The sequence below is a fragment of the Microcebus murinus genome, chromosome 14 (assembly GCF_040939455.1).
Source record: "Microcebus murinus isolate Inina chromosome 14, M.murinus_Inina_mat1.0, whole genome shotgun sequence".
Lineage (NCBI taxonomy): Eukaryota > Metazoa > Chordata > Mammalia > Primates > Cheirogaleidae > Microcebus > Microcebus murinus.
The window spans coordinates 38165898-38193052 of record NC_134117.1 but is presented as its reverse complement, the minus strand read 5'-3'; the positions used below and the strand labels follow the sequence as shown (position 1 = coordinate 38193052).

General features: G+C 34.1%; 1 protein-coding gene across 2 annotated transcripts in view; it reads right to left on the bottom strand.

The window, feature by feature from the left end:
• The window catches only part of PRKG1 (protein kinase cGMP-dependent 1), a 1210052-nt gene that overhangs the window by 117092 nt on the left and 1065805 nt on the right, over positions 1 to 27155 (bottom strand). For both annotated transcript variants that reach the window (XM_012762921.3, XM_012762920.2), the window contains exon 8: positions 21799 to 21864. In XM_012762921.3, coding sequence (XP_012618375.1) covers positions 21799 to 21864 — 66 coding nt within the window. The remainder of the gene's footprint in view (positions 1 to 21798; positions 21865 to 27155) is intronic.

Sequence of the window (27155 nt, the reverse complement as noted above, 5' to 3'; positions counted from 1 at the left end):
TATAAATAACAAACGTTTGATTTAGACTATATTCTGATCATAATTCTATGCCTAAAAAGGTACCAAAATTTGAAAATAATGATCCAATTTGGCCTAGTAACCAAAGAAATGAAAAGCTAAGAATTGATTTCAGGAATTCCCCTATTTTATTTATTGCGACTTTTGAAGAAGAACAACAACAACAAAAAGATTTAGTGTTGACTGAGTTTTCATGTATAATATGTCTATATAGTCAGTCTTCCCCAGGGCAGAGCCTTATTAAATTGACTAGGTTTGTTATACTAGTTAAAATGAATGGTCTAACTTTGGATTTTAAGATTAATCTGTGTGTGTGTATGTGCGAGAGAGAGAGGGAGAGAAAGAGAGAGAGAGAGATTCCAATGGTAATATGTTGAAATTTTGAAAGGCACTGAAAAACTCTAAGGGATAAAAGATTTCTTATAATTCCACAACTCTGAGCTAAACATTATTAATATTTTGGCTTGTATCCTTCTAGGATTTTTTCCATTATTATTACAAGTTGAAATTGTATTGTTTCAGTACTTATGTGATTTTAAGGTAGGTTTGTGCTTATACAATAACCAACTTAATGGTTAAATGGGGTGAAAATCAAGTGAAGCATGTAGGACATACTTGGTTATGTAAAAATATCCTATATAAATAGACTAAATTTCTCAATTTTATTTGTTTATTTGCTTATCTAATGATTTTACTGTTGAAGCATTTGTGATAGCATTTGTGGCTTAGTATTTCATTTTATTGACTCTTTTTTACTTTTATTATTACTGTTAGGAATATATTACATATTAATAAAGGGTATAAAAAGAGAAATGGTATATTTTAAAAAGAAATGTTCTGAGATTTTCTTCTATACAATTTTGAATTTGTAAATATTCCATCTTAAAAGTTTATATACAAGATTCTATAGATAATTCACACTTCCCTGAGCATGATTGAATTTGGGATCATTTGTAGATCAGTGCTACTCAAAATATGATTGGCTAAACTATTTGTTGCTGGTCTGTGAAGAGATAAGTATAGAACTTCAAAAATTTTTATAGTAATTTGAACTTGCTGAGACATCCAAAAGCAAGATCAGTGGACATGTATTTTTGAACAGGGTATATATGTAGGCAGTTATTGTTAAACCTATGAGGTAAGAAAGATATACTGTAAGCTGCATACAAATCATGCATAAGATGATAATATTAAATGTGTGATATTTTAAGATTAGTTTACTAATTGTAACTCAAAATACATATAATCCATAATCTATTTCTTTTATCAAAAGAGAATTTAACCATAATTTACACTATTGATTGGTACAATTGGCTACTCACAAAAGATTAATGAAAATAGGGCATCACTTGTTCCATTTTGAATAAAAAATAAAAATGAATATCTGCAGTGTGCGAAAATTGCTTCAAAATTACTTTGTCCATTCTCATCAATACTCATCTGTGAGACTGGTTTTTCTACTCTGACTGTATTAAACAAAATGTAAAACAGTTTAAATACACATTACTCTCTGCAAGTGGCATTTCTATCAATCCAACCTAGATCAGAAAAGTTAACAATAAAAAAAAACAGGTACATTTGGCACATTAAAGACTAAATATTGAAATCCACAATGTTCTTTCAAAGTGTACCAATTGCAGTGAGAAAGAAGAATTGCTATTTTATTCATAAATTTTAGCTGTGTTATGACTGCAAAACAAGTATAATAGCCATTCTCTTTCTTATTACTTATATAAATGCTTTCAATAACAATGAAAGTGATTCATTTTGGTAATTATTTTCCTTTTATCCAGTGTTATGTTTGCTCTGATATTTTTATTGAAATAGAATTTTATGAATATTGAGTCTAATAGTAAAAATGTGTAGTCACTTTTATGCCCTTTTTCTTTTTATTTCTCTGGGAATTATTTTGTATTTTATTTTATAAAAACATCTGTCCATGATGGACTGGAAATTAAAACAAAACTGGTCTTTTAGTACAAATCCTTGGAGAAGCACTGTCCTAGACCACTCTGTTTCTCTGCCACTCTCTTTTATAGGGCCCTTTCTCAACCCCACCTGATTTCTTGTGGTTGCCTTTCTAGAGTATATTGCACAGTTTTGGAATTGTTAGTTTTTGTTCAGTCTCCTTCACTAGACACTGAACTCTTTGATGTCTAGATGTACAGACATCCTTTGATGTCTTGTTCCTTTACAAAAAGCGTTTGTTGACCCTCGTTCTAGATTGTTCTCTTCCCTGCCACCCTTCCACTTCATATCTAATTGAACACTAAATCCTGCACATTTTATCTTCAATAATCTGAAATGAATCTTTTTTTCTATATTCCCTTTGGGTTGTAGCCACCATTCTTTCACTTGGGCATTACTATAATTGCCTTTTCCTTTATTTCCATTCTTGTCCTTACACAGTGGGCAGGGTCATTTTGTAAAACATAAATAAAATCATGTCACTCTTCTGTGGGCCTCTACAAGCTCTCTGACTTCTCCTAATATGCTACCTATGACCGTAGAAGCTTGCATCTTCCTCAGAACCTTTGTCCTCTGCTTGGAACATTCTTTCCCTAGATCTTCTTAGCTTTGTCTTCATGCCATTCAGGTCTCAGCTCAAGTGTCCTCTTCAGACAGGTCTGCTCTGAACAACCCATACAGAGCCTTTACCCTAAACCCTTACTTCTGTAACTCTTTGTCACTTTAATCTATTTGTACTCACGACTAGCTAAAAACTACTTTGTTTAAATATCTGCTATCTTTCTCCATGCCAAAATGTAAATTTCATGAGATCAGGCACCTAGTCTATCTTATTCATCAATATCTCTTTAGGAACTAGAATATTGCCTAGCCTGTAACAGAAACTTGAAATGAATTAATAAATGGACTAATTCAGTCATTTACTCATTTATTCATTCATTGTGTGTTTCTGTGTGACCAGATGACAGGTAAACTCTTTAAGTTTTCTTTATTTTTATCTTTTAGTTTTAGTTATTATGGGTACATAATAGTTGTATATATTTAAGAGGTACATGTGATGTTTTGATAGAGGGATACAATGTGTAAAAGTCAAACTAGGGTAATTGAGGTATCCATCACCTCAAACATTTACAATTTCTTTAGTTTTGTTTCAAATTCAACGTACACAAGTTAAAAGTCTGATGTGTCTATTTGGATATCCACATATATGAACAACGAACTTTTAGGACCTAAGTTTTGGTGCTAATGAAGACATAGATTGTATAAATATGAGTGAAGTGGTTTGAACATTTAGCAATTTGACACTGAATTATATATAGGACATATTATGAGGATAATTATTTTAGAGTATAATGGAATTTGCAAACATGAATCCCAATTGCAATTAAAGAGAAAGAAAGGATTTTAAGATGTAGTACAATTTTCATTTTCAATTAAAAACTGAAGAAATTAGAATCAAATCTCATGTGATATTTGTTAAACTTTTAAGGTTTTAAGAGGAAAAGATGAGTATAGATTATTCTAATATGTCAAATCTGTAAATTTCATTTTTCTTTAAAAAAAGTATCTCCCAGCTATACTTAAATCAAACAGACCATGCAGTGGACAGATTTCTTGTGGCTGACCAAATATTTTAAGTGTTAGAAATTCTCCTTATTTTACCATATCAAATGGATACTAACAAAAGTAGATACTACATATTACTCTTTTTGTCATTAAATTTTCTGGGCCCAAATATCACTGTTTTAACATGAAAGCCAATGAGTATGTTTCATATATGCCCAATTAATTTCATCAAAATAATCCATTTTACCCAATGAAAACAAAATATCAATACTAAATTATTTAACTTTTTTCATAATACAGTAGGTTCTCATTCTAAGATCATTTTGTGATCTATTTGCACAATAAGAATCACATATAAGCAAGTGTTAATTCTTCTAATTTTTTCTTATTCTCAAAGCAGAATCTATGGTAACACTGAATGTCTCTTTTATTAATATTCTTCAAGCTTCTCTACTTAGAAACTGTTTAAAATTTACAAATCCATATAATTGACAACATTCTTATCAGAATTGTTAACAATAAAAGGCCACATTGTTGTGGCCTATAGAATAAAAATCTATAGCTGATGTATTCTACTTTATGTAGATGTATTAATTATATTGGATATCAGTTGAAATAATACATGTATTAGAACTGACTAAAAACTGCCTTTGGAAAACTTTGGCTAAATAAAATCGCATAGAAATGTAAAATACTATAAAAGTTACTGATTTTTTAAAAAGTAAATTGAAAGTGAAATCCCATAATGATACAATAAATCTATCCCAAGATATCTTTTTTAGTATACTTTCTGTTATTATGCCCTGAAACTCTTTGCAACAAAGACAGCTTTAGTCTCTAGCTGAGCATTTTTACAAAAATCATTCTATCACTGGACTTTTTATTTCTGCTCTAATTACATGACTGAAAAGGGAAATAAAGACTTTTCCCAAAAATTCATTCGAAGCTTAGAATGAAATATCTTTTAAGCATAAACTAATGCTTATAGTATTTAGCAATAATAAAAATGTCATGCAAAATATGAAAATACTAGCTAGCATGTGTTAGGATTGTACAAATTATTTTACATGAATTTTCCCTGTTTTATAGAAAAGGCAATCAATGCCAAGACAATTAACTAAGTTGTCCAGGTTCATAAGGCTAGAAAATGTTGATAATGAGATTTGAACCAAGGGGCAACTTGATTCTAACACCCACAATTTCAACCATTATTGACTCCATTTTTATCTCCCTCCCCAGTATGGAAAGCTGAGGCCAGGGGTTAATAGCTGGGGCTAGGATTTGGTACCAAGTATCTGCTCTGTCTCACATCCTGCCCTCATGGCCAATTCAATTCTTCAATAGAATTATTTTTATTTTAACAGATCATCTTATTTCTCCTATTCCAGTATATCTATAAAAGTCCAATTAGGGAAGTATATTAGTCTTCTAGGACTGCCATAACAAAATACTACATATTCAGTGGCTTAAATAACAGAAATTTATTTTCTCACAGTTCTGGAGGCTGGAAGTCTAAGATCAAGGATCCACCAGGGTTGGTTTCTGGTGAGGCTTTTTGCCTGCCTTTAGCTAATAGCCTCATTCTCAGTGTCCTCATATGGCCTTTCCTCTGTTTGTAACCTCTGGTCTTTCCTTCTCTTTCAAGGACTCCAGTCCTATAGAATTAGGGCCCCACTCTTATAACCTCATTTAACCTTAATTAACTCCTTAAATGGCTTGTCTCCAAATACAGTCACATTGGGGATTAGGGTTTCAACATATGGGTTTTGGGGGACATAATTCAGTGCCTAACAGGAAATGTAATGGAGAAACATCAGTGGCAATCTAGAAGACACATTTTCTTGGATATCTGAGCTATTTAATAATATTTTAAGGTAAGTTATTAGTTTACGTTTTTTTCCCTGAACCTATAGTGACATTATCATCATACCATTCTCCCAGAGGAAGTACCCTAATTTCTTTCAAAAGCAAATTTCTTTACCAATCACAAACTCTTATCTTTCTCCTCTGGACTCTTGTTTTCTACCTTACCATCTTCCGTATTGTTTCATTGTCTCCCTTTAGACTTTCGGTCTATAAACAGGATGGTCTCTCCAAACCTAATATACAAAACTATACTTTGTGGTCAAATAGCCATTTTGAAGAGGCTGCATTTCCTATCTATCATCTTCATTTTTTATTTAATTCTCAACCTATTGCAGCCCGTCATTGTATTTTCATCTTTCTTTCCCTTATTACAACTTTCCCCTCAAAGTTATCATTACTCTGCTGCTAATCCCAGTGGTCTCTCTGCAGGTCCCACCCTCAGTGAGCTATCTGAGGTTCCTGGCCCTGCTGTCTGTCTTCTCTGGGAATAGTCATGCCATAGACACTTGTAGCACTGCCCTGGACTACTCTGTTCTCTTCCCCGGTGCTTCATTTTCCTGATTCTCCTGTTCCCTATCTATGGTACTTTTTAACATGTGTCACACAACAGTTATTCTTTCTTTGTCATCCCTTAAAGGTAAGTAGTCCCCAAATTATATCCTTTGCCTTCTTCTTTCTAATCAATTGATTTATTTTCCTTAAATATTTATTAAGATATGTTCAGTTTTGCTTTTTATCTGCATTATCTCATTGAAATCTCATAGCACCTCTATAAGGTATGTATAGTTATTTCTATCTCCATTAAGACTTGTTCCTAGGTTTCCCATCTTTGTAACAGCATTATCACCACCTACCAATAATTCAGGCTAGAAGTCTTAATGTTATCTGTGACCCTTCCCTTTTACCCAAGACCATCAAATCTACTTTTGCAGTATCTCTTAAACTCTTTTCTCCTTTGTCTTTCTACTTCCACTGCCTTATTCAGGCTTTTGATACTCTTCACCTCAGAAAATCCCTGATCTCACTACTTTTGATCTCTTCTACTCTACTCTTTTTTATAAAGATTCCCCAAACAGAATTAAGCTTGCCAGTTAACACTTACTTTGTGGGCATAAAAGCAACAGTCTAAAGAGGGAAGTCAGACACCCTGGAATTCCAGTCCAGCTATGTGACTCTGAACAAGTTATTGGGCCTCTTTGATCCTTAATTTCTCTTTCTTGATTTTTTTTTTATGTCATCTGTTTCCACAGGGCTATTGTGAGGATTAACTGTCAAGAGTGTATTAAAACAAAAGCATCATACCTGGATGTTCAGAAAATTCATAAATTAGCTTTTATGAACTCTTCCCTTCTTTTCTACCACTGACCACAATCTATATCATCTATAATTGGATTCTTCTCAAGTCATAATTTTTAGTTTCTATCTAAGTTATCACTTGGATAATTTCTATTTTTCCCTTATCTACCCATCCTTTTCAGGTACTGTGTTGGCCTTTACTATTTACTTCTGACACTTCAGAGGAAGGCTGTTTAAACTCTTTTCTACTCTCACAATTTTCTGAACTTTTAAATGTTTATTCTTTTCCAGGGCAAATAAGCAATCACTATAGAATAAACAATCTTCCAAATTTTAATTGTCAATAACTTAATTGAGCTCCATGTCTCAATTACAAGAGAAGAATAAAGGTATTTATTTTCTAATATAAATACTAGAAGAATAAACTTCTACTTTATATTTCATGCCTTGGGCTGACTTGCCCCGATCATATCTCTATTAATGTTTTAATCAAAAACTTAAGCTAGCCAGGGTATAGTGCAACAGATGTTCATATGCATTGCCACCAGTGAGTGAACTGTATAGTTCTAGATAAATTAAAAGTATACATATCCTTTAAATCAGTAATTCTACTACCTTGTATCTCTTCGAGGAAATACTTCTACAAGAGGGGCAAAGGTTAATGCACAAAATTCTTTACAAAATAAAAAAAATTAAGCTTAAATATCCAAGCACAGTTAAGAAACTAAGACAAAGGAACTCAATTATGCTCATGAGGTGTTTTTATTAACATAGTAAATTGCTAATGCAATGTGGTAAGTTAATGTGCTATATAGTAGGCTTTGAAAACAGAATTAAGTTCTAATTCCATTTCTCTACTTATAAGCTATATGTTTTATGGCATCACACTTGGGGTCTCTGAAGCTTAGATTATCTTTACAATGGTGAAAAAAAGCATCACTTGGAAGTTTGCTGTGAAGGAAATTATCTACTCATCTATCTATCATCTATCTTTCATCTTTCTGCCTTTGTGTGAGAGATAGAGATTTATTAATGCCATTCCAGGATGTAGACAAAGCAAGAAAAAAATATTTAGGAAGAATTATATCACTATTTAAGGAAATATATGAAAATGTATTTACATTTTTCCATATTTCTAATTTTTCTAAAATGAACAGTTATTACATTTATAATCACATGACCCAGACTATATTAGAAATGGAAGAAAAAAGAGGAGAAAAAAGTGAACCCTATGAAGACAATGCAACACAGTTAAATAAGTTGTCATTCAGCCCAGGTGGGTTTCTTGTCTCGATGACAATGTACTATCTCCAGTTAAGCTGGGAGGACAACACTGTTCTTACCAATCACTAAATCATGAATTGCCTTTGCTAACTTGGTTTCCCATTTAGAATTAATTCAATTACATGATTGTAGCAGGACGCTGAATAATATATAATCATTGTACTTTACCCAAAGTAGTAAATTCTGAAAGGACTTCCTTTGTAAATAAAACTTAGTCTGGGAGTGAGTTTTCACTATTACTGTGGCTGATGCTAATCCAATTCGTGCATTTATGCTATGGGTTTCAAAATGAATACCAACTGTTAGACATATTGAAAAAGAAAAGTCTGAAATCTTTATGACCCAATTGGGCCTGTAATAACTGTCTCGCCAGGGAAGTGTGAATACTAAAGTAAGCAAAACCACTTAACTCTATCAAAAAAGCAATGTGAATATCTAACACAGAATTCAATCTTCAAACTTAATGATTATTCTGCTGTTTTTTAAACTGATTGCTAAGCTCTGTCAGAAATTGATTCTGATGTCCACTCTTCCTTGCTTTATTTCTGAAACACAAGAAGCATTATAATCCCCTCTTCAAATAAACAGCCAAAATGCTGTACAGAAAAATTTTAAAGATTTTGAAATATGAAATTTCAAATATTATCTATTCTATTGAAGAAAATAATTGATATTTATAATTTAGAAAATGAAAATTTTCATGAATTTTCTTATTCATTCATACAATTGGTTTATGAGTTACAAAGACATTCCTGAACCTCTAAATAAAAATTTTTCAAATATCCAATGTACAAAACTGCAACCCTCAGAAATATAGTAAGGTTTGCAGAGAGAACCAAAAAATAAATCCAAACATCTATAGTGAACTTATCTTCATCAAAGGTGCCAAGAACATACAGTGGGGAAAGGACAGTCTCTTCAAGAAATAATGGTGCTGGGAAAACTGGATACCCATACACAGAAGAATGAAACTAGACTCTTATCTCTCACTATTTACAAAAATAAAATCAAAATATATTAAAGACTGAAATTTAAGACATGAAACTATGAAATTACTAAAAGAAAACTTTGGAGAAATGCTTCAGGACAGTGGTCTAGGCAAAGACTTCTTGAGTAATACACCCAAAGCACAGGCAACCAAAGTAAAATTGGACAAATGGGAAAACATCAAGCTAAAAAACTTCTGCACAACAAAGGAAACAATCAACAAAGTGAAGAGACAACCCACAGAATGGGAGAAAATATTTGTAAACTACTTATCTGACAAGGTATTAAAAGCTAGAATATATAAAGAGTTCCAACAACTCAATGGGAAAAAAAATCAAATAATCTGATTTAAAAATTGGTAAAGGATCTAAATAGACATTTCTCAACAGAAGACATATAAATGACCTACAGGTATATGAAAAAATGCACAACATCATTAGTCATCAGAGAAATGCAAATCAAAACTACACTGAGAGATCATTTCAGCCCAGTTAAAATAGCTTTTATAAAAAATACAGCTAGCAAGGATGTGGAGAAAGGGGAATCCACGTACCCTGCTGGTGGGAATGTAAATTAGTACAACCACTATGAGAACAGTATGAAAGTTCCTCGAAAAACTAAAAATCGAACTACCATATGACCCAGCAGTACACTGCTGAATATATATCCAAGGGAGGGGAATTCAGTATATCAAAAAGATATCTGCAAGTCCATATTTATTACAGCATAATTCACAATAGCCAAGAGTTGGAATCAACCCGTGTATCCGTCAATGGATGAATAGATAGAAATTTTGGTTCATATACACAATGGAATATTGTATAGCCACAAAAATGAATGAAATTCTGCCATTTGCAACAACATGTATGGAACTGGAAAACATTATGTTAAGTGGAATAAGCCAAGCACAGAAAGACAAATCTCGCATGTTCTCACTCATATGTGGGAGCCAAATATTAAAAACAATTGATCTCATGGAGACACAGAGTAGAATAATGGTTACCAGAGGCTAGAAAGGGTAGTAGGGAAGGGAGTATAAAGTGGGGATGTTTAATGGGTACAAAATATAGTTAGATAAATAGAATGAACAATATTTGGTAGCACAACGAAGTGATTATAATCAACATTAAATTGGGTATACTTTAAAACAACTAAAAGAGTAGAATTAGAATGTTCCTAACACAAAAAAATGATAAATGCCTGAGGTGATGGATACCCCCTTGATTTGATTTGATTTACCTTGATTTGATTCAGTCACATTGTATGCCTGTATCAAAACATCACATGTACCCTATAAAGATATACAATTATGTATTCATAATAATGAAAAAATTTTTAAAAATCCAACTAGCAAATGACAAAACAGAAAAAGAAAGATTTATTAATAATGAGATTTTAAGCATTTACTGGAGAAATGAATTATTTATTCACTGGTGTAAAACAAAACAATGATTGTAATTAACAAAACCAAAGCTGTGATTATAATATTTTTTAAATGATTAACTGTGAACTCCAACATCAATTTCCATTCATCATCTGATTGTTAAAAAACAAAACAAAACAAAACCCACATTTCTAACTGCCAGTGACTGTCTCCATCTGAATATCTGAATACCACAATTTGGGCAATTTGAACTTAACATATCCATAACTGAATCAGCCAATTACTTCTATCTCAACCTGCTTCATCTCCCACATTCTTGATCTATTGCAGACATCCACCAAGTCTCTGAAGCTAGAAACAACTCTCACCTCTCACATTCTCTCTCACCACTCATCTTTGGTTATTCATCAAAATCTGCTTTAGACTAAAGTTTAAACTCATAAATCCTAATGAACATCTTTTAGGGCTGTTGCAACAGTATCTTAACAGTCTCCCTGCTTCATTCCTCCCATTATGGTCAATCTCTCACTCTATAGTCAGAAACAAACACAGTATATAGTAGCAGCAGCCTTGTGTTAGGTCCTTACTGCCCAGAGGATAAAATCTAGAGTATTTTAGTTTGAGATGCTAGGAGATTTCTTTACAATCTATCCAAACTTTTCTCTAAGCCTCCCACCGAATCGATTGTCCAGTTTCTTGTCCCATAAATCCAGCGTCTCTGGTCTTGCTACATTCTCCCCAGTATAAAAGCCTCAGTACAAAATATACTGTACAAAAACCTTTCCAAATCCCCTGTCTTTGTACATGGCCTTCCTACATCAGAAGCAGCTTTAATCCTCCCTTTCTCACTTGTAAAACACCTTCTGAAACTTAAAAACTTGGTTGTCATGTCATTCTGTCCAAGAAGTTTTGGGATGTTACAAGCAAAACATATTTCTCCATCCTCAGTACTCTCCAAGTATTTTGTTCTTACTGGAACTGTAGTTTCTCATGTTAATGTTTTTAATGCATTTGTTTGGACTGAGAGTTAATACAAGGAAGAAGGAGACTTTGCTATTTGTTTTTATATCTCTGTATTCCATGATAGGATTTGGCTTGGAATCTGTACTGGCAACTGATCCATTGCTTCTTAGCTTTAAATTCACCCTTTTTGACTGCTCTGTAAAAATGGATTAGGCCATTTAAATTTTTTTCCTTGCCAACTGGCACTGAAACTTTTTCATCAGAGGGCATTGGGAGACACATCAAGAACAAAGGATTAAGCTTCCTGGTTCCAGTGTGCTTGGTAGCTCTCTCGCAGCCTCCCCACTGGCTGGTTACAGGGCAGCCAGCAGATTCCGCAGCAGACTTCCCCTCAGGTGGTTTTATCCCTCCCTGTGAACAGCTCTCCTTGCAATCCTACAGGGCAGATTTCTGGCACAAGTTCCACTGGCATGACATCACAGAGACTTCACTGCCATCCAGTAAGTAATAGCTGTGTCCTTCCCCTGAGGGTGATTTTGCCCCACAAGGGACATTTGGCAAAGTCTGGAGTCACCTTTGGTTGTCACACCGTAGGGGAGGAGTTTTATCACACTGTAGCAGGTAGAGGTTAGGATGTTACCAAACATCCTACGATGATCAGGACAGCACCCTACAAAAAAACTACTACCTGGCCCTAAATATCAATAGTGCTAAGCTTCAGGAACCTTGTCCTGTAACAAGGTCTAGCTCTTAGTCCCAGCGGGGTGAAGTGGGGAGGAGTAGAGAAGGGACAGGCACAAAGTGAGGGATCTTCTCTGGGTCTCTCTCACAGGAGTAGAGTTAATGAGTACCTCCTTATATCTGCTATTTCTATATTCTCTAGAGCTCTATTTACTTCTTACTAGCTAATCTCTCATATTCCAATCCCCTATTACAGTTATTAATTTTTTTATTATAACCTTTTCCTGCTCAAACTACTGTATGCTGATTGGACCCAGACTAATAAGGCATCACTCATTCATTCATTTCAGTAGATACATAGTGCTTATTATACTTCCTGACATCCTAACTGTGTATAAAATAAACATATCCTGTTCTCCTTAAATTTGTAGTTTGTAAGTCAATATAGATAAACAAGTATCATAAGTATATGACATGGCAAGCAAAGATAGTAGGATGGTAGAGTGAAACACAATAGGAGAGTCCACGTTATGAGAGGTGAGGGAAGTGATCAAGTAAAGGTCCTATATGTTTTTGATAAAATAAATGAATTACTTGAACTAATAAAATTGTCATTTTAATTCAGCAATTCTGGTTATTTAGTTTGGATGGTGGGAATGTGACTTGGTGAAGTCCTTATCCATTTGGAGAGTCATTTGGGATTCAAATATTTTGCCCCTTGAGATAGACACAAATTTAAAAGTTCTAGAGTTAGATTCATATTTAATTCAATGAAAATACTTTAGCTCAATTCATAAGCCATAAATTTCCTCTTTCTTAGGTGGACTTTTTTGTATCATAATATCATATTATTTATTTGTTGTCATGGTTCTAAGCTTCTTGAAGGCAACTATCTCTTTTTATGCATTTCTATGTATCACAACACTGAGCCTACAGCTTAACATATAGTAGAAACTCAATAAGTTCTTACTGAATTAATAAATACATGAGCTTTCTACTATGGTCATTTAAAGCACAATGTGATACAAGTAAAAAAGTAGTAAAACAGATGTCATGAGACCTGTGTTGTAATTCTACTCTTGGCCCTATAAAGAGCTTGGAGAACTCATATTCTCTCTGGGACTCTCCTTCCTCATTTCCAAACTAAAGGATTTAGAAGAGATTTTTCAAAGTCTCATTCTGTTCTAAAATCCTAAGATATAACAAATGCATTAGAATATAAGAACCTAAATGCATGATCTATCTGGATTAATTCTTGTCATTGTACAGTATGGTTTGAGCGTACCTGGCAATTCTGGGTCTAAAGTTCCTCATTTGTAAAATAAGCTGATTTATAAAAGGAGTTAAAAAACTACAACACTTGGACCAACAGTAGAGGTGAGCTTTTGTGAAAGAGACTGTATAGCCCACAAAGCTGAAAATTTACTATCTGGCCCTTTAGAGAAAATGTTTGTTAAGCCCTGGTCTATAAGGTCTTTCCTACTTTTTCTTCTTAAATCTCTTCTATGACTTTCTCACTAATCCAGTCACTATCCAACTATTTTTATCAATGAACTTTTTTGAAAAAAGTATTAAATTTTTACCAATGGCGTACCAGCACATTAATGAGATTGAACTTCTTTTACTTTGAATAGAGTCAAAGGTTACTAACGAGAACCTCTGTGGGTTTGTGACTTAATAGATTAGAGCTGGAAATTATCCATACAACAGAGAGGGAATTAAACAGTATGATATTTACACATTTGCCTTTAAAGTCCCCAAATACTAGATGTCTACATGGCCCACATTTAGCAGGTCACCAGTAAGTTCAAGTTGGGTGGATGAATTAAGAACCTGGGCTTTTCAGTCAGTTATGCTATATATCATTGCTGTAAAGACTTGCAATAGGGTGAAGGTTCACTAGCATTTTAAAGCATTAGGAAAGGCAAACACGATGAAGAGTTGTCATGCCCACCTCTTTCCATGACTTTAAACCACAAATGCTATCTCTGGATATGCTCCTTTTCCAATGGAAATATACTTACTATGTAGTTAGATTGTGCTTGGTTAGGGTGTTCTATAATTCAATTCACATCATTAAATTGAAACAATAAAATGTCTTTCTTTCTTATAAACCTCTGAATTTTATCTTTCCTGCTTATAAATATTTTTTGAAAAACATACCAGCCAATAACAACTCCATAATAAATACAAGTTCAAATGATCACAGCTTACACCATTCTAAGCAAGGCACATTTGTTTTCTTGTAATCATCCTGCCAATATCCTCATGTCACCCCAGATTTTATTCTGGAAAATGAACCAAAATAAAATCCACTTAGGCTCTAGGAAAGGCTGAGGCTGTGAATATTTTAAGTTTACCACCCTATCAGTTAAGCAACATGACTACAGGCAACATGGTATGTGGAGTCCCTATAGTCCTATCATGTGGACAGAGAATCACAAACTATATGCAAAGAAGGACACAGGTGACCTGGGCTGGCAAGTTACCATTGAAGGCATGGTCCTTCATGAGACTGACCTGGTTGGTGAGGTTACAGTGGTGCCTGAACAGTTTTGCCATTCTCAAATCTTCCCTTTATTGTCCTTCCCTTCTCCCCAGTGGCACCTGCAATCCTAAAATATTCTTTTGAATTTTCATGATTTTTTTAGTCTTAAGGGTATGTCATCAAAATGCAAATAACTCTCCCAGAGAACCATCTTAATCTCTAATAAACTATTACCAAAATTAATGTAAAGCCTGAAGCAAAGTTCTAGAGAATACAAGAATAGAATTAAGAGGTACAGGGATCAAACACAAAGAAAAAGTATGTGTGTGGGAGGGACAGGGTGCAGTGAGAAGGAGTAATGCCTACAGAAGAGTAAATTGAAGAAGATGAGGGAACTAGGGGGCAGAGTGTCAGAACTGGGAAGACAAGTAGACAGATGCCATCAGAAGGACCAACACTAGAGAGTGTCAAGGGCAGGTTAATGATCAAGTGCTACAAATCTATACTCCTCATGTTATTTCTTTATTTAAAAGACAGGCTGAATATAGGATGGAGGAAGATCAGAGCAGGACTATGAGAGTTCGCCCTCAGCTCTATAATCATGTTTAAGTCAAGGGTTAGTAAAGTATGGGCAACAGGCCAAATTCGGTCTGTTGCTATATAGCCATGAGCTAAGAATGATTTTTACATTTTTAAATGTTGAGAATGAAATAAAAAGATGAATAATACTTCTTGGCATATTAAAATGACATGAAATTCAAATTTCAGTGTCCATAAATAAAGCTTTATTGAAACACAGCTGTGCTCTTTCATTTACATATTGTCTGGTTGCTTTTGCACCACAAAGGCAGAGTTGAATAGTTGCAACAAAGATCATTTGACCCACAAAACCTAAAATAATTACTAACTGGCCCTTTACCAAAAAAGTGTGCCAACCTCTGGCTTAAGTCATGCAGCTCTGGCTTCACACTTGCAGGCCTCCCCTCCAAGACAATAAAACTCCTGCACTTAACACAACCCACCATATTTGTTGAGCAGTTTAGTGATCATCCACTCTTCCTTGAGCATATGCCTTGGTGAACTTGCCCTCCACCAAATTGCTTATCAGAAACACCTATAGTATCCTCCCTGAGAGGAGTTGAATACATACTATTTTCTCCATATATTTCCATCATCTTTAACATTTTGGGTCCCAATGTAGATGGCTATCTGGGCTCCTGCCTGGCTGGTCCACTACATAATCTGCCTAGCCCAGAGCATGGACCCAGTATTTCTGTTTGTTCACCTCTGGAACCTGGAGTTGAACATCTGAATAGCTGTAGCAAAGGGGAATGTAGAAAAGCACTAACCCACCATAAGCAATAAGGCTGCAAGGAGATCTGGGCAGAGACCAGCATCAGAAGCCCCATCTTTGAAAACTGATACAGGTGTCACTAAAGAGCTAGAAACTTAGTCCAAACAGAGGCTATATATGGTGGGCAGGGTAAGGTTTCCCTACTAGCACTGGTGAAGCAGCAAAAATCATTCTAATATAGGCACAGATTTGTCTCTAATTGAGCTGGTCCTATATATTGTTTTCAAGCCTGTACTGAATTTATGTCTTGTTTATCTCACTATCCCAGTACCTAACACAGGAGGAAGGCATCCACTGTTACCTCTCTTAATGAAGAAGCATCAACATTTCCTATTCTACTTCTAATGCCAATGTATTAAAAAGTATCCAATATTAAAAAGTATCCAGTTTGGGTGCTGAGAAATAATCTTGTTTTTGCCAACTCCAGTGACGTTTTCTCTATGTCCAATTATTTTTTGGTAACCTGTTTGTTACTCCATTCTTTAAGGGCCTTGGGACCAGTCTTGGTCTTATGAGTTACTCCCTAATCACTATGCTAGTGGTGAGAGCCCTGGTATTTTTTTTTAAGTATATGCCATGAATATGCTTATTACACATCAGGCAACTATATCTCTGTGTAGTTAAAAACTTCACCCAGACTTCCCTGATCTATAGAAATACCCCAATTTCTTAAAGTGCCACTTGCAATGCCCTAAAATCTTATGCTGGACACTCCTTCCTAATTTAATTATTTTTATGTTCCCACACACTGTATTTCCTCTAGGCTGGGTCCTGGTCTCTGTCTTCTAGACTTTGTCTCAATAACACAACTGGCCCACATATGATAAATATCACAGAGTGTCACTTATGGTAGGGACCTTAGGTCAGCCATACATGGTATGTAAATCATTCTTATTGTCTTCTGGGGTCCCATGGAGGGCCTTAGGAATCACCTGGAGGGAAATGGAGGGAAAGAGTGGAGAACCCTGACTATTCTAAGGATCTTATCTCTATGGAAGCCAGAAAAGTTCCTCTGTTTTCTGTCTAATTTGTTTTATTTAAACATTGTGCTTGCTAAAACAAAAGTTTAAAAACTGTTGATGATAAGATGTCATTCTAGCTTGACATTATCAGAGGCAATAGTCAAAATAATTAGTGACCAAAATGGCACAGGAACTGACCAATCAGAATAAGCACTGGTCCTGGTCTAGAATGTTTTAGGAGTTGGGGGAATCAGGTGACTGCAGAAGCAGAGGAATGAGAGGGGACACACAGGGAGATCAGACCACTGATATTTACTAACCATTATGAAAATGTTTCAGTTTTCATAATCAGCATGCCTGCATCTCAGAGATTACCCAGTAAATCAGAGATAGAGTTAGTGCTCTACTTTAGATCTTAATTTCTTGGGGAGGGGGGAATCTATAACTCTATAAGATTTATTAGTAGTTATAAGTTGCAGTCTTTGAACAATGATCTGAATTATCTTCAATGTGTCAAAAAATCAATTATTTTAATAGAACTTCTAGCTTAATCAAAAGTTTGCCATGACAATGAAGAAGTAGACATTTCATAACTGGTTATGGAACACAAAAACATATAGTTGGTCTTCTGTATCTGTGGGTTCTGGATCCATAAATTCAACTAGCCACATATCGAAAATATTAGGAAATAAAGAATGGTTGTATCTATACTGAACATATATAGACCTTTTTCTTGTCATTATTTCCTAAACAACATCACCAGTTTTCACATAACATTTACATTTATTAGGTATTATAACTAACCTAGAGATATTTTAAAGTCTAATGGAGGATGTGCACAGGTATTATTAACATAATATGCAAATACTATGATGCCATATATAAAAGACTTGAGTATCTGTGGATTTTGGCATTGCATGAGGGTCTTGGAACTACTTTCCTGTGGACACCAAGATATGAATATATTTACTTTTATATTTTTTTCATGGTCTCCAAATTAAGAAGTGCCAAAGGTACCTAGTTGTTTTTTATATATTTAAAAAATTTATTCATCAAAATGAGTTGTTCTGTTAGACTAATATTTTTTTAGATAATCTTCACACAAATTTTGGAATTATTGCAGATACTTATTAAGATAAGGAGTAGGCTACAAGAAACAAATCCTCAGAGCATGCTTTTTTGAGAAAACCATGTATCTGTTTATTACTTTCTGGTTTGTCAATAAACATTTTTTTTAAAAAAATTCTGACATGCATGATTAGTTATAATAATGTTCTTTGGATCTCCCTCTGGAATGATAAAGCAAAATCACTGGCTCATGTAACATGGTACCTTGCTTGTAAATTTGTGAAGGAAGCTCCTTTTGTTGACAGTTCTAATGTCTGCCATCTGTTTGCTCGGGATGAAGCCCTGGCGCTCCTCTAATTGGCCATAAATTAGGCAGCAGCAGCAGGCTTTTGACAGAATCCTTCAGTTACAGTTTCATTTTTTTTTTAAGCTGTGAATTCAACATTTGGTGGGAAGCCCAACCTCTCTTTTAAGAATATAGAAATATACTTCTTGAGTTCCTAGACTCAAGCTATCTTCTCTGTATTTATGCCTAAACCTAGAACTCTCTCAACATGTCTTCTCTTTATATATCCCTGGAAATAAACTTACTCTGATTAGAAAGAAAAAAAAGGCAAAATCCAGGGGAATCCTATGCCTTGCATAAGAAGAGGAAGGACACATTTATTAAGTGCTGACTACATGTCCTGTGCTGGGCATGGACTTTTACATATGTTAAATTGTTAGATTTTTAAACCAATTTTATAATTTAAGTAATATTGTATTTTGCAGACAGGAAAACTGAAAGTCAGAATTTAAGTAATTTGTCCATTTTCTCATAAAGTGTTGCAGTCAAGATTCATGTATTGAGCTTTGTTTGACAACACCCATTCACTATATATGCTCAGTTTGTAAAGAGAGAGAAAATTAGGATTAGGGCAAAAGCATGTGTGTGATGCAACTTGATGCTTCTCTCTCGCAACCTCAGTTTGCTAAAATGAAGGAGCTAGACCAGATGATCCCCAAAGTCTAATACAGTTATGTTTTCCACAGATTAATTTGGGCTCTACCATTTAACATGAAATCTCATCAAGTTTCAATGAGCTTCAGTTTCCTCTTCTGTAAAATACTCTACCTTCCAGGTGGGATCTCATAGATGTGAAAATTCATAAATTATAAAGGACTGTAGGGATATAAACTGCTGTGATTGCCCATCCACCCCCAGTTAGCTGGCAACCCTCAGCTCTACTCTCACTCCTCCTCGCACCAGATTTCCTCGCTTCATGCTGTCAAAGCAAGATTAAGTACATCCAAGTTCCCATAACTTTCCTTATCTACATCTCAGCATTTCTGTACAAATTTTATACCTCTCCTCTTTTTCACTATTTTCAGTAAGTACAAAAAGAACTATATGCTCTCCAAGTAACCTTTTCCTCTTTGCCCACATTTTCCTTTCCTGTGGTCCTATTTCCCACCAAATATTCCCTTTAGTGTTTCATTTGCTCCATCTTCCTAGAGACTTGTACTCTCTAGACTCATCATAAGGAAACTCTCCAAGATCCCCGCTAATGATTCATGCTCCTTTCCTCTTCCTTTTCTTCCTTTTTCTAGCCAAATTTCTTGAAAGAACAAGTGCCTCAGGCCTTTGCTCTCATTTTCTTTGCGTGTGTTCATTCTGTGTAATTTGGACTCCATTCTCACCACTTGAATAACCTCAGTAAAATGTGTTTTCTCCCAGGTTACTAAACCCATTGCCCTTTTTTCTATCTGTATGTGTCTCAGCTTTTAACACTGAGATTATCACTTTTCTCATGAAATAGTCTCTTGGTTTCTGAGGTCTCCTACACTGCTCTGATTGTGAACATCTCATTATTTTTCACTGTTTTTTTTTTTCTCTGACTAACTCATAAATGAAAGGATTGGCCCAAATCTAACACTGGTCCTTTTATCTTCTCAATTCTTTCCTGCAATTCCATCCTGTCTCATGGTTTCAGCTGTTAACTATATGTGGGCAATTTTTAAGTTAATTTTAAGTTAACTCTAACAAAAGTTCCTGACCCACATTTCCTACCTCCTGTAGGGCATTTGTTCTTGAGTGTGCAATATTGTATGTTAAATTCATTATATTCTTCATGGATTATCATTGCGCCTACCAAACTGATTCATCTGTGTTCCTTCTATATTTTTTCTCTTCCAACTACATCCCTAATTTCTTCTTTGCTCTTTGTGTTCAGTCAGACCTTAAGCCCACTGGTTTTACCTCTTCATTCTTATGCATTTCTCCTATAAATGGTCTCATGATCCCCAACTGGATTTAGACTACTAATCAGCTATTCAGTCTCTTATCTCTCCTTCTAATTCATTTTACACAGAATTCCCAGATTAGTCTACTAAATACATTGTTATAGTGACAACATTTTGCTACTTAAAATTGTCAGACCTGCCCTTATACCAACATTCAGTGTTCTCAGTGAATGAGCTCCAACGTGCTTGTGAACTTATTTGTTACAACACCTCTCCCAACTACCTTTCCATAGTCTCACTCCAGCCAGTTGAAATGGTCATAGATTCCTTATGAGTATTGCTTATGTTATTCACTGTATTTATATATTTTTTTCCTACACTTTCCGATCCACCTAATAAGACCATTTCTTCCATGAACACTTCCCTGATTCTCCTCAAAAGTAGTTACTCTCTTTTATGGATTCCCCTATAATTCTATTCTGAACTCTTCTTATTTCTGCATGATGGTTATGTTTTATATGCCAAATCTGTATTAGAAGCTAACCCCCAAATCGGTGTCTATGCCGGTCCTTCTACCACAATGCCTTGTACATACATGGTAGATTCTCAGAAATGTAAGTTGAATCAAAGAAAGAGTGAATGGATAATTTTTGTTTCTGAGAATAAGACAAAGAATTCCTATTTCAGAAACATTCGTGGATGTTATCATTATTCTGCAGGTGTGCCACTGCTCTGGTTCTAGCAATACAGCATGGAGGGGCCTCTCAATGTGAGGTTTGTGATTCAAGTGTGAGCTCTCTCCACAGAATGTCCTGAACTCTGCACTCAACTCCATCATTCTAGGCTGATCATATTTGGCCCCACAGCTTCATTCCACACTAACATTCTCTGCCTATTCCAGCTACAACTAGGTGTTTTAAAGTTCTTTTTAAATAAGGCACTTGGCTTTTCTGATAAACTTATCCACATATACTACAATGAGGAAAATTCTGGTTGACTATTTCCAAAAAGTACATGTTCATTTTAACTACACTCTTTCAGAGTCAATAATCTGATACTTGTAGTTTAACCCCTATAAAGCATTCAGGTAGTGAGAATAGCAAGCCAGGATTGAGAGAAGGAACAGGGATTGGCCTTATCAAATAAACGTCTAAGGACCTTAAATCTATGCCTATGCCTAGAACTAATGCTTTCTCTAAACCTACCCTCCTTAAATAATTTTATTATAAAAGTCTGGAGATGGAAATGAAAGTGATAATTCAAACATGTACATGTAACACTCCATTTCTTAGCAATGACAACAATAATGATAATTCTAAAAATTTTCAAAAATAGCTAGCATTGATTGGGTACCTCCTGAGTAAAAGACATTTGAATAAATGCTTTACGTACATGTTTTCATTGATCCTCAAAATATTCCTATGATATTGCATTATCCCCAATTTACAAATGAGTTAACTGAACTGAAGCTCATAATAATTTAGGACTTTGTTGAAGATTACAAAGCTAGAATGGAAGAGACAGCCACTTCCAGGAATAATAGAGAATGAGAATCAAGCATAGAACTCATTTTAAAAGGAAAAGATATAATACAAGTATTAATAGCTCCATAAAATGATGTCTAATTCCAGGAACTTATGTGTGTTGCTGATATGAGTGTGCAATATGCATAATAAAACAATGTACTTACTCTCTGTCAATCACAAGGCAGGTTACAGCTTCTGCAGCAATTACGTTTGCTGTTCTCACATCTTCCCTGTACAAAAAATAGAGACATTGAAGTAAAATAACCTTTAATATCAAAGAAAAGTGTTCATTGTGATTAACTCAGGACACATATTAAATTATGTAACTATTCTGACTTATCCATTTCCAGGTTTATGCTTTGTTCATGTAAAAAATTTCTTTTTCATGAGGAACCACCTTACCCTTGTCATTAGTCATACAAATCCTATTCTTATTGTCCAGTAGATAATGAAAACTTTAAAGTTTATAAAATTTAAATTTTAAAATTGTAAAGTTTTCAAATCTAAAGGTTCGCTTATACAAGTAGAACTAAATTTTACATCATAATCCATTTTGCTCTTTGAGGAATTAATGGATTAATGGGACAATGATAAAGATAGTAATAAACATGAATAGATAAAAGTTTTTAAAGGATTTAAAGTTATACTTCTAGAAATTGAGTATCTAATCCATTTGTGTATAAATTTGTCAGTATATCCTTCAGAACAATGGATCTGTTTTAATTATTCCACTACTTTAGAGACACTGCTTTTGTGTGGCTAATATTTTAGCAACTTATGGTATCCAATTATTCATCTTATAACAGAGCTTGTGGTTCTTCAGGAGTATTTGACAAATCTTAGTCATACTGATTGAAATGTATAAATACCATCTCTTTATAAGCATTTAATTTATCACAACAGAAGTATCTATCAACCTCTTAAACCTTTAAAAATCTGTCTCAGTATCTCTTGTTTGATCCAGTAGTCAAAGGTGGATTTGGTAAACTAACACTCACCATTCATTTTCAGCTACTATAAATGTAATAGTATCACTGTCATAGTAACATTAAATTATACTTGAAAAGGTATTCTTTTCCTAAAATAACAAAATTTCTAAGTTAATATATTCAATAATTAATAATTATAAAATTGAAATATAATACATAGGTACACAGAAAACAATAAAGCAATGATAATATATTCTAAAATTCACAAAACATCATGTCTCAAATAACAGGCTCTTAAAGTCTTGAAAATAAATACGTTTCTAGTGAATTTTTATATTTTCAAAACACACTAAATTCTAACATAAACTTTTGAACTCTTTTTGTTTTTAACCACTGATCTATTTTTTACTGCTGTTAACATACAGTTGCTTTATAGTAGCTATTAGTATTTAGCATCAGGTAAAGCAAGTTCGTCCTTTCTAAAATTCTTTTTCAGAAATAGCCTGATGGTATTCTTAAGCATTCATTACTTTTGAGAAATATCTTGATGATATTTGTAAGCATTCACTATTTAATATAGAGTTTAAAATCATTTTCCATTTCTAAAACAACCTACTTTGTGATTCCAGTAGAGCTGTAATATATTTATACATCGATATCAAAAGAAGAACTTTGTGATGACATTAATGTTTCCACACAAGAACATGGCATGACTTTCTACTTGTTCAGATCTAATTTCATGTCTTTAAATAAGATTTCACAATTGTTTTCCTTTGGGTCCTGACTTAAAAAAAATGTATTCTTAGGTATTTCATGTTACGTTTCTCTTCTAAGTTACATTTCTTTTCATTTGATTCTCAGTAATTGCACTTTTTTAAAAAATCTATCAATTATTGTGTATTTTTTTAATCCACTTGCCATGCTAAATTCTCCTCGGACTGTATAGTTTTTATGATGGTCTCATCAACTCCCAGTAAGATCCTTTTCATGCCTCCTTCGAATTCTCTGCTTTCCAGCCAAACTGGCCTGCTTGCAATACACATCCTCTCCCTCCTGCCCTGAGTTCTTCTCTAAACATGCTTTCCCCAGGGTAGGAGACTCCTTTCCAATTATTTATTTAGTTCATCCCTACTTATTCCTTAAATTTCAACCTAATTTCCCCTTCCTCAGGGATGCTATCCTGAATTACAGGTCAGTTTCCCTACTTACTTGTTTACATGGCCCTACATACCTCAACCTCCAAGTACTTATCGTCATTTGTAATTTACACATTTATTTAAGTGGCCATTTGATTAATGACTTTATCTCCCTCCCACTAAATCATATGAGGGCAGAGAACATGGCTGGTTTTGCTCCCCATTTTATCCCGAATGTCTCATACATAGGAGGTGCTTTGTAAGTGTGTGCAGCAGGAATGGCAAGGCTTCATCACACTCCTGAGCCCTGGGGCAGTAAGGCAGAGCTCAGGTCTGGGATTCGCACTACCTTGGTGTTAAACCCAGTTCCACCACTCCCAGGCTATGTGAAGGCTTTCATGTCTTCATCCCTCGAATGGGAATCATGAAAGTACCCACTCACTACGTGGTATTAAATGAGATAATCAAAGATAAAATAGTGCCTGGCACATAAAAAGAAATGTGGTCTGCTATTTATTATTTCTGATTCTTCTCATCTCCAATACCAGCATGTCTGTCCCTGTGGAGATTCTGTCTGGTGTTTTATAAAATAATTCTACCCAAAAGAAAAGTGGGTAGAATTAATGCTCATAAATGAGCATTAATTGCTCATAAAATGAGACAATATATTTTACTTCATTATCACTTTCTGAGTGGGAATTTTTGTTGAAGTGACTACAACAGGCAGAAAATATCCATAATGCCCATTAGGTCCTCTATGCATCATGTGAATGACTTATTTCTTAGGATGTTGCTCACGGTAGCATAAGTTACTACAAATTGCTGCTAGTTAAAAAGAAACAAACAAAACAACAACAAAAAATCCACCCTAACCATCACAGCTTTATAGAAAGCATCATATTAAATCTAGCTTTTCCTAAACTATATTTTCATCTTGGCTATTTAGAAATCTCCCACAGTCTTTAAAAGTATTATATACATACATATATATATATGTATATATATACACACACACATGTATACACATACACACACATGCACACATATATGTGTATATATATGCTTTGTTTTTGAGTATATTTTTGTGTATATTGATTTTTAAAAATGTATTCATCATAAACATTTCTAATACTTCAGAATTTTATCATATCATCTGGCCTAAACTGGATATACTTTTAAAACTAAGTGCAATGCCTTTGCAGCAACAACAACAACAACAAAAATCCATTAATATTTTAAAATATGGGCAGGGAAAATTAAAGATCAAAAGAGTGACATTAGTCAATAAAAATGGAAAATATTTTATTTTAAAAGGTACAGTTTATAAGTACAAGCCAGAATTAGGCTTAGTACCTAGTAAAGTGACATATATTAAAAATGAAAAGAAGCATAGCATTGGGGGAAAAAACCAACATATTAAACAATATATTATAATCTTTGCCATTTGTTGAGCATCTAGTATATGTCAGAAACTATATTAAACAGATCATACAAATTTTCATTTATGGAATACAACAAAGGGTGGTTATATTATCCTAGATTTACTCATAGGGACAGAGATTAGGTAACACATCCAAAGTCAGACTTAGCCAGTGAGTTGCAGCCCTGGAATTGGAACACATATCTGGCTGTCCTCAAAGTCATGATCTTTCCACAACAGTACACTGCTTATATACTGTGCTATCAGATTTTAATTTGACAATAATTCTAAATTTATTAAAATGTAGAATAACTTTTGAGCAGTAAGTAGTCATAGTGTCTCTATCATTATGAAATTAGATTTAATTGTTAATAAAACCAGCATTAATATATTTATGGGTGTCCAATTGTAAAATTAATCTGATGAGTCATTTTGATTCTCAAATTATAAGAATTTCTATCCATGGCTATGTGTGTGCAATGTTGCTTTATAATTATGTCACATAACAATAGGAAATTATTAATATTTAATGCCAAGCTTATTCAATGTCAAACCCATGTTGCCATTACACTGTCATTTTATTTCTACTATTAAGGTGCTTGACGTCTTTATTCCTTTCTATACAGGTATCTAGAAATATTGTTCCTGTGCAGTCAGAGAGCCAGATTCTACGAGAGGCAAAATGCTATCTGACCTAGTATTTATATATATTTATCTCTCATTTTAGGAGAGATGGTAGAAACTTCTAATAAGAGGATATTATCGATAAAAGCTGAAAATACTGGGATTGATTGTGTATGTTTATTTCCTTTGTGGGTTCAAGAACCATGGTAAAAGCAAATATCATTTGTATTTAGATGTAAAATATTACATACTCATATAATACAGAGGTCCTAATAATTCCATGTTGTTCTTAAACTTATTTCCATCAATACACAGCTGCTATGATATTTGTTTCACACAGAATATCTACCAAGTTACCAAGGTTCCATGTAATACTGGTTTAGATAAGGGGAAAGGGAAAAGAGAGTGGGATAGTGTTATTTTTTTAAAATTGACCTTGCTTTCATTCATTTTTATGTGTAGAAGATCAAGGTATTTAATAATTTCTTATAGAAGAATATGAGATTTTGATAAAACATTGACTACAAGAAAATTTTATAACTAAAATTATAAGATAATGCTCAATCTACTTAATTAAAAACTTTCACCAAACATACACTGATTGCCTCTGAATGTTCAGCACACTAGGCTGCTCCTTTATAATAAATAAATGTATATGTATTTACATAACAGTTCAGGTATAACATGCACATTGTCTTTAAAAATAAAATCTCATGTTCATCCAGTTCTATACCTGCATATTAGTTGATTTCAGTGTACCAATTAATAGACATGTACTAACATAGAAGTATCTACTATTTGACAGATTAACAAATATTTTCACAAACCTGTTATCAGTTAATGAATAATTATAGTCAAAGGTAGGCAGTTTAGTAGTGGTCTTTTTTTAAGCAATTTTGGAAAAGTTAGAAATTCTTTTCAATGATATTACAGATCACAAAATAATATGCCAAAATCTTTGCAAATATAGTTTTCTGTGCACTGACTCTGATATTCTTTGAACTTCATCACTGGAATCTTCATCATCACTGTATCCCAAAGTGCAGTCACTGTCAGTATCTGAATAATCCATAGCCAGGGTTTACATTGACTCTTCTCGTTCTGAAGCAGTTCTCTTGTGTCTTGTGGCTACTAGACAATTCTATAGTTCATTGACATCTCAGGGGCACACATGCAGAGTGTACTAGGCCAAAGTGTCGTGTAGCTCTTGCAAAGTACCTGCCAGAGCAGGGGCTCTCCCTTTTCAGCTTTGGAGCAATATGACCGCTGTCAACAGAGTCCTAGCACTCCTCCGGTGCCAGCCTTCATGGAAACTGACACTACTTGATTGCTTATAAGCTTACAGCAATCCCTGGGCAGAACCCTTCACTCTCTGTCATGTGCAACAGTTTAATGTCCCTAGTTAGGTTTGG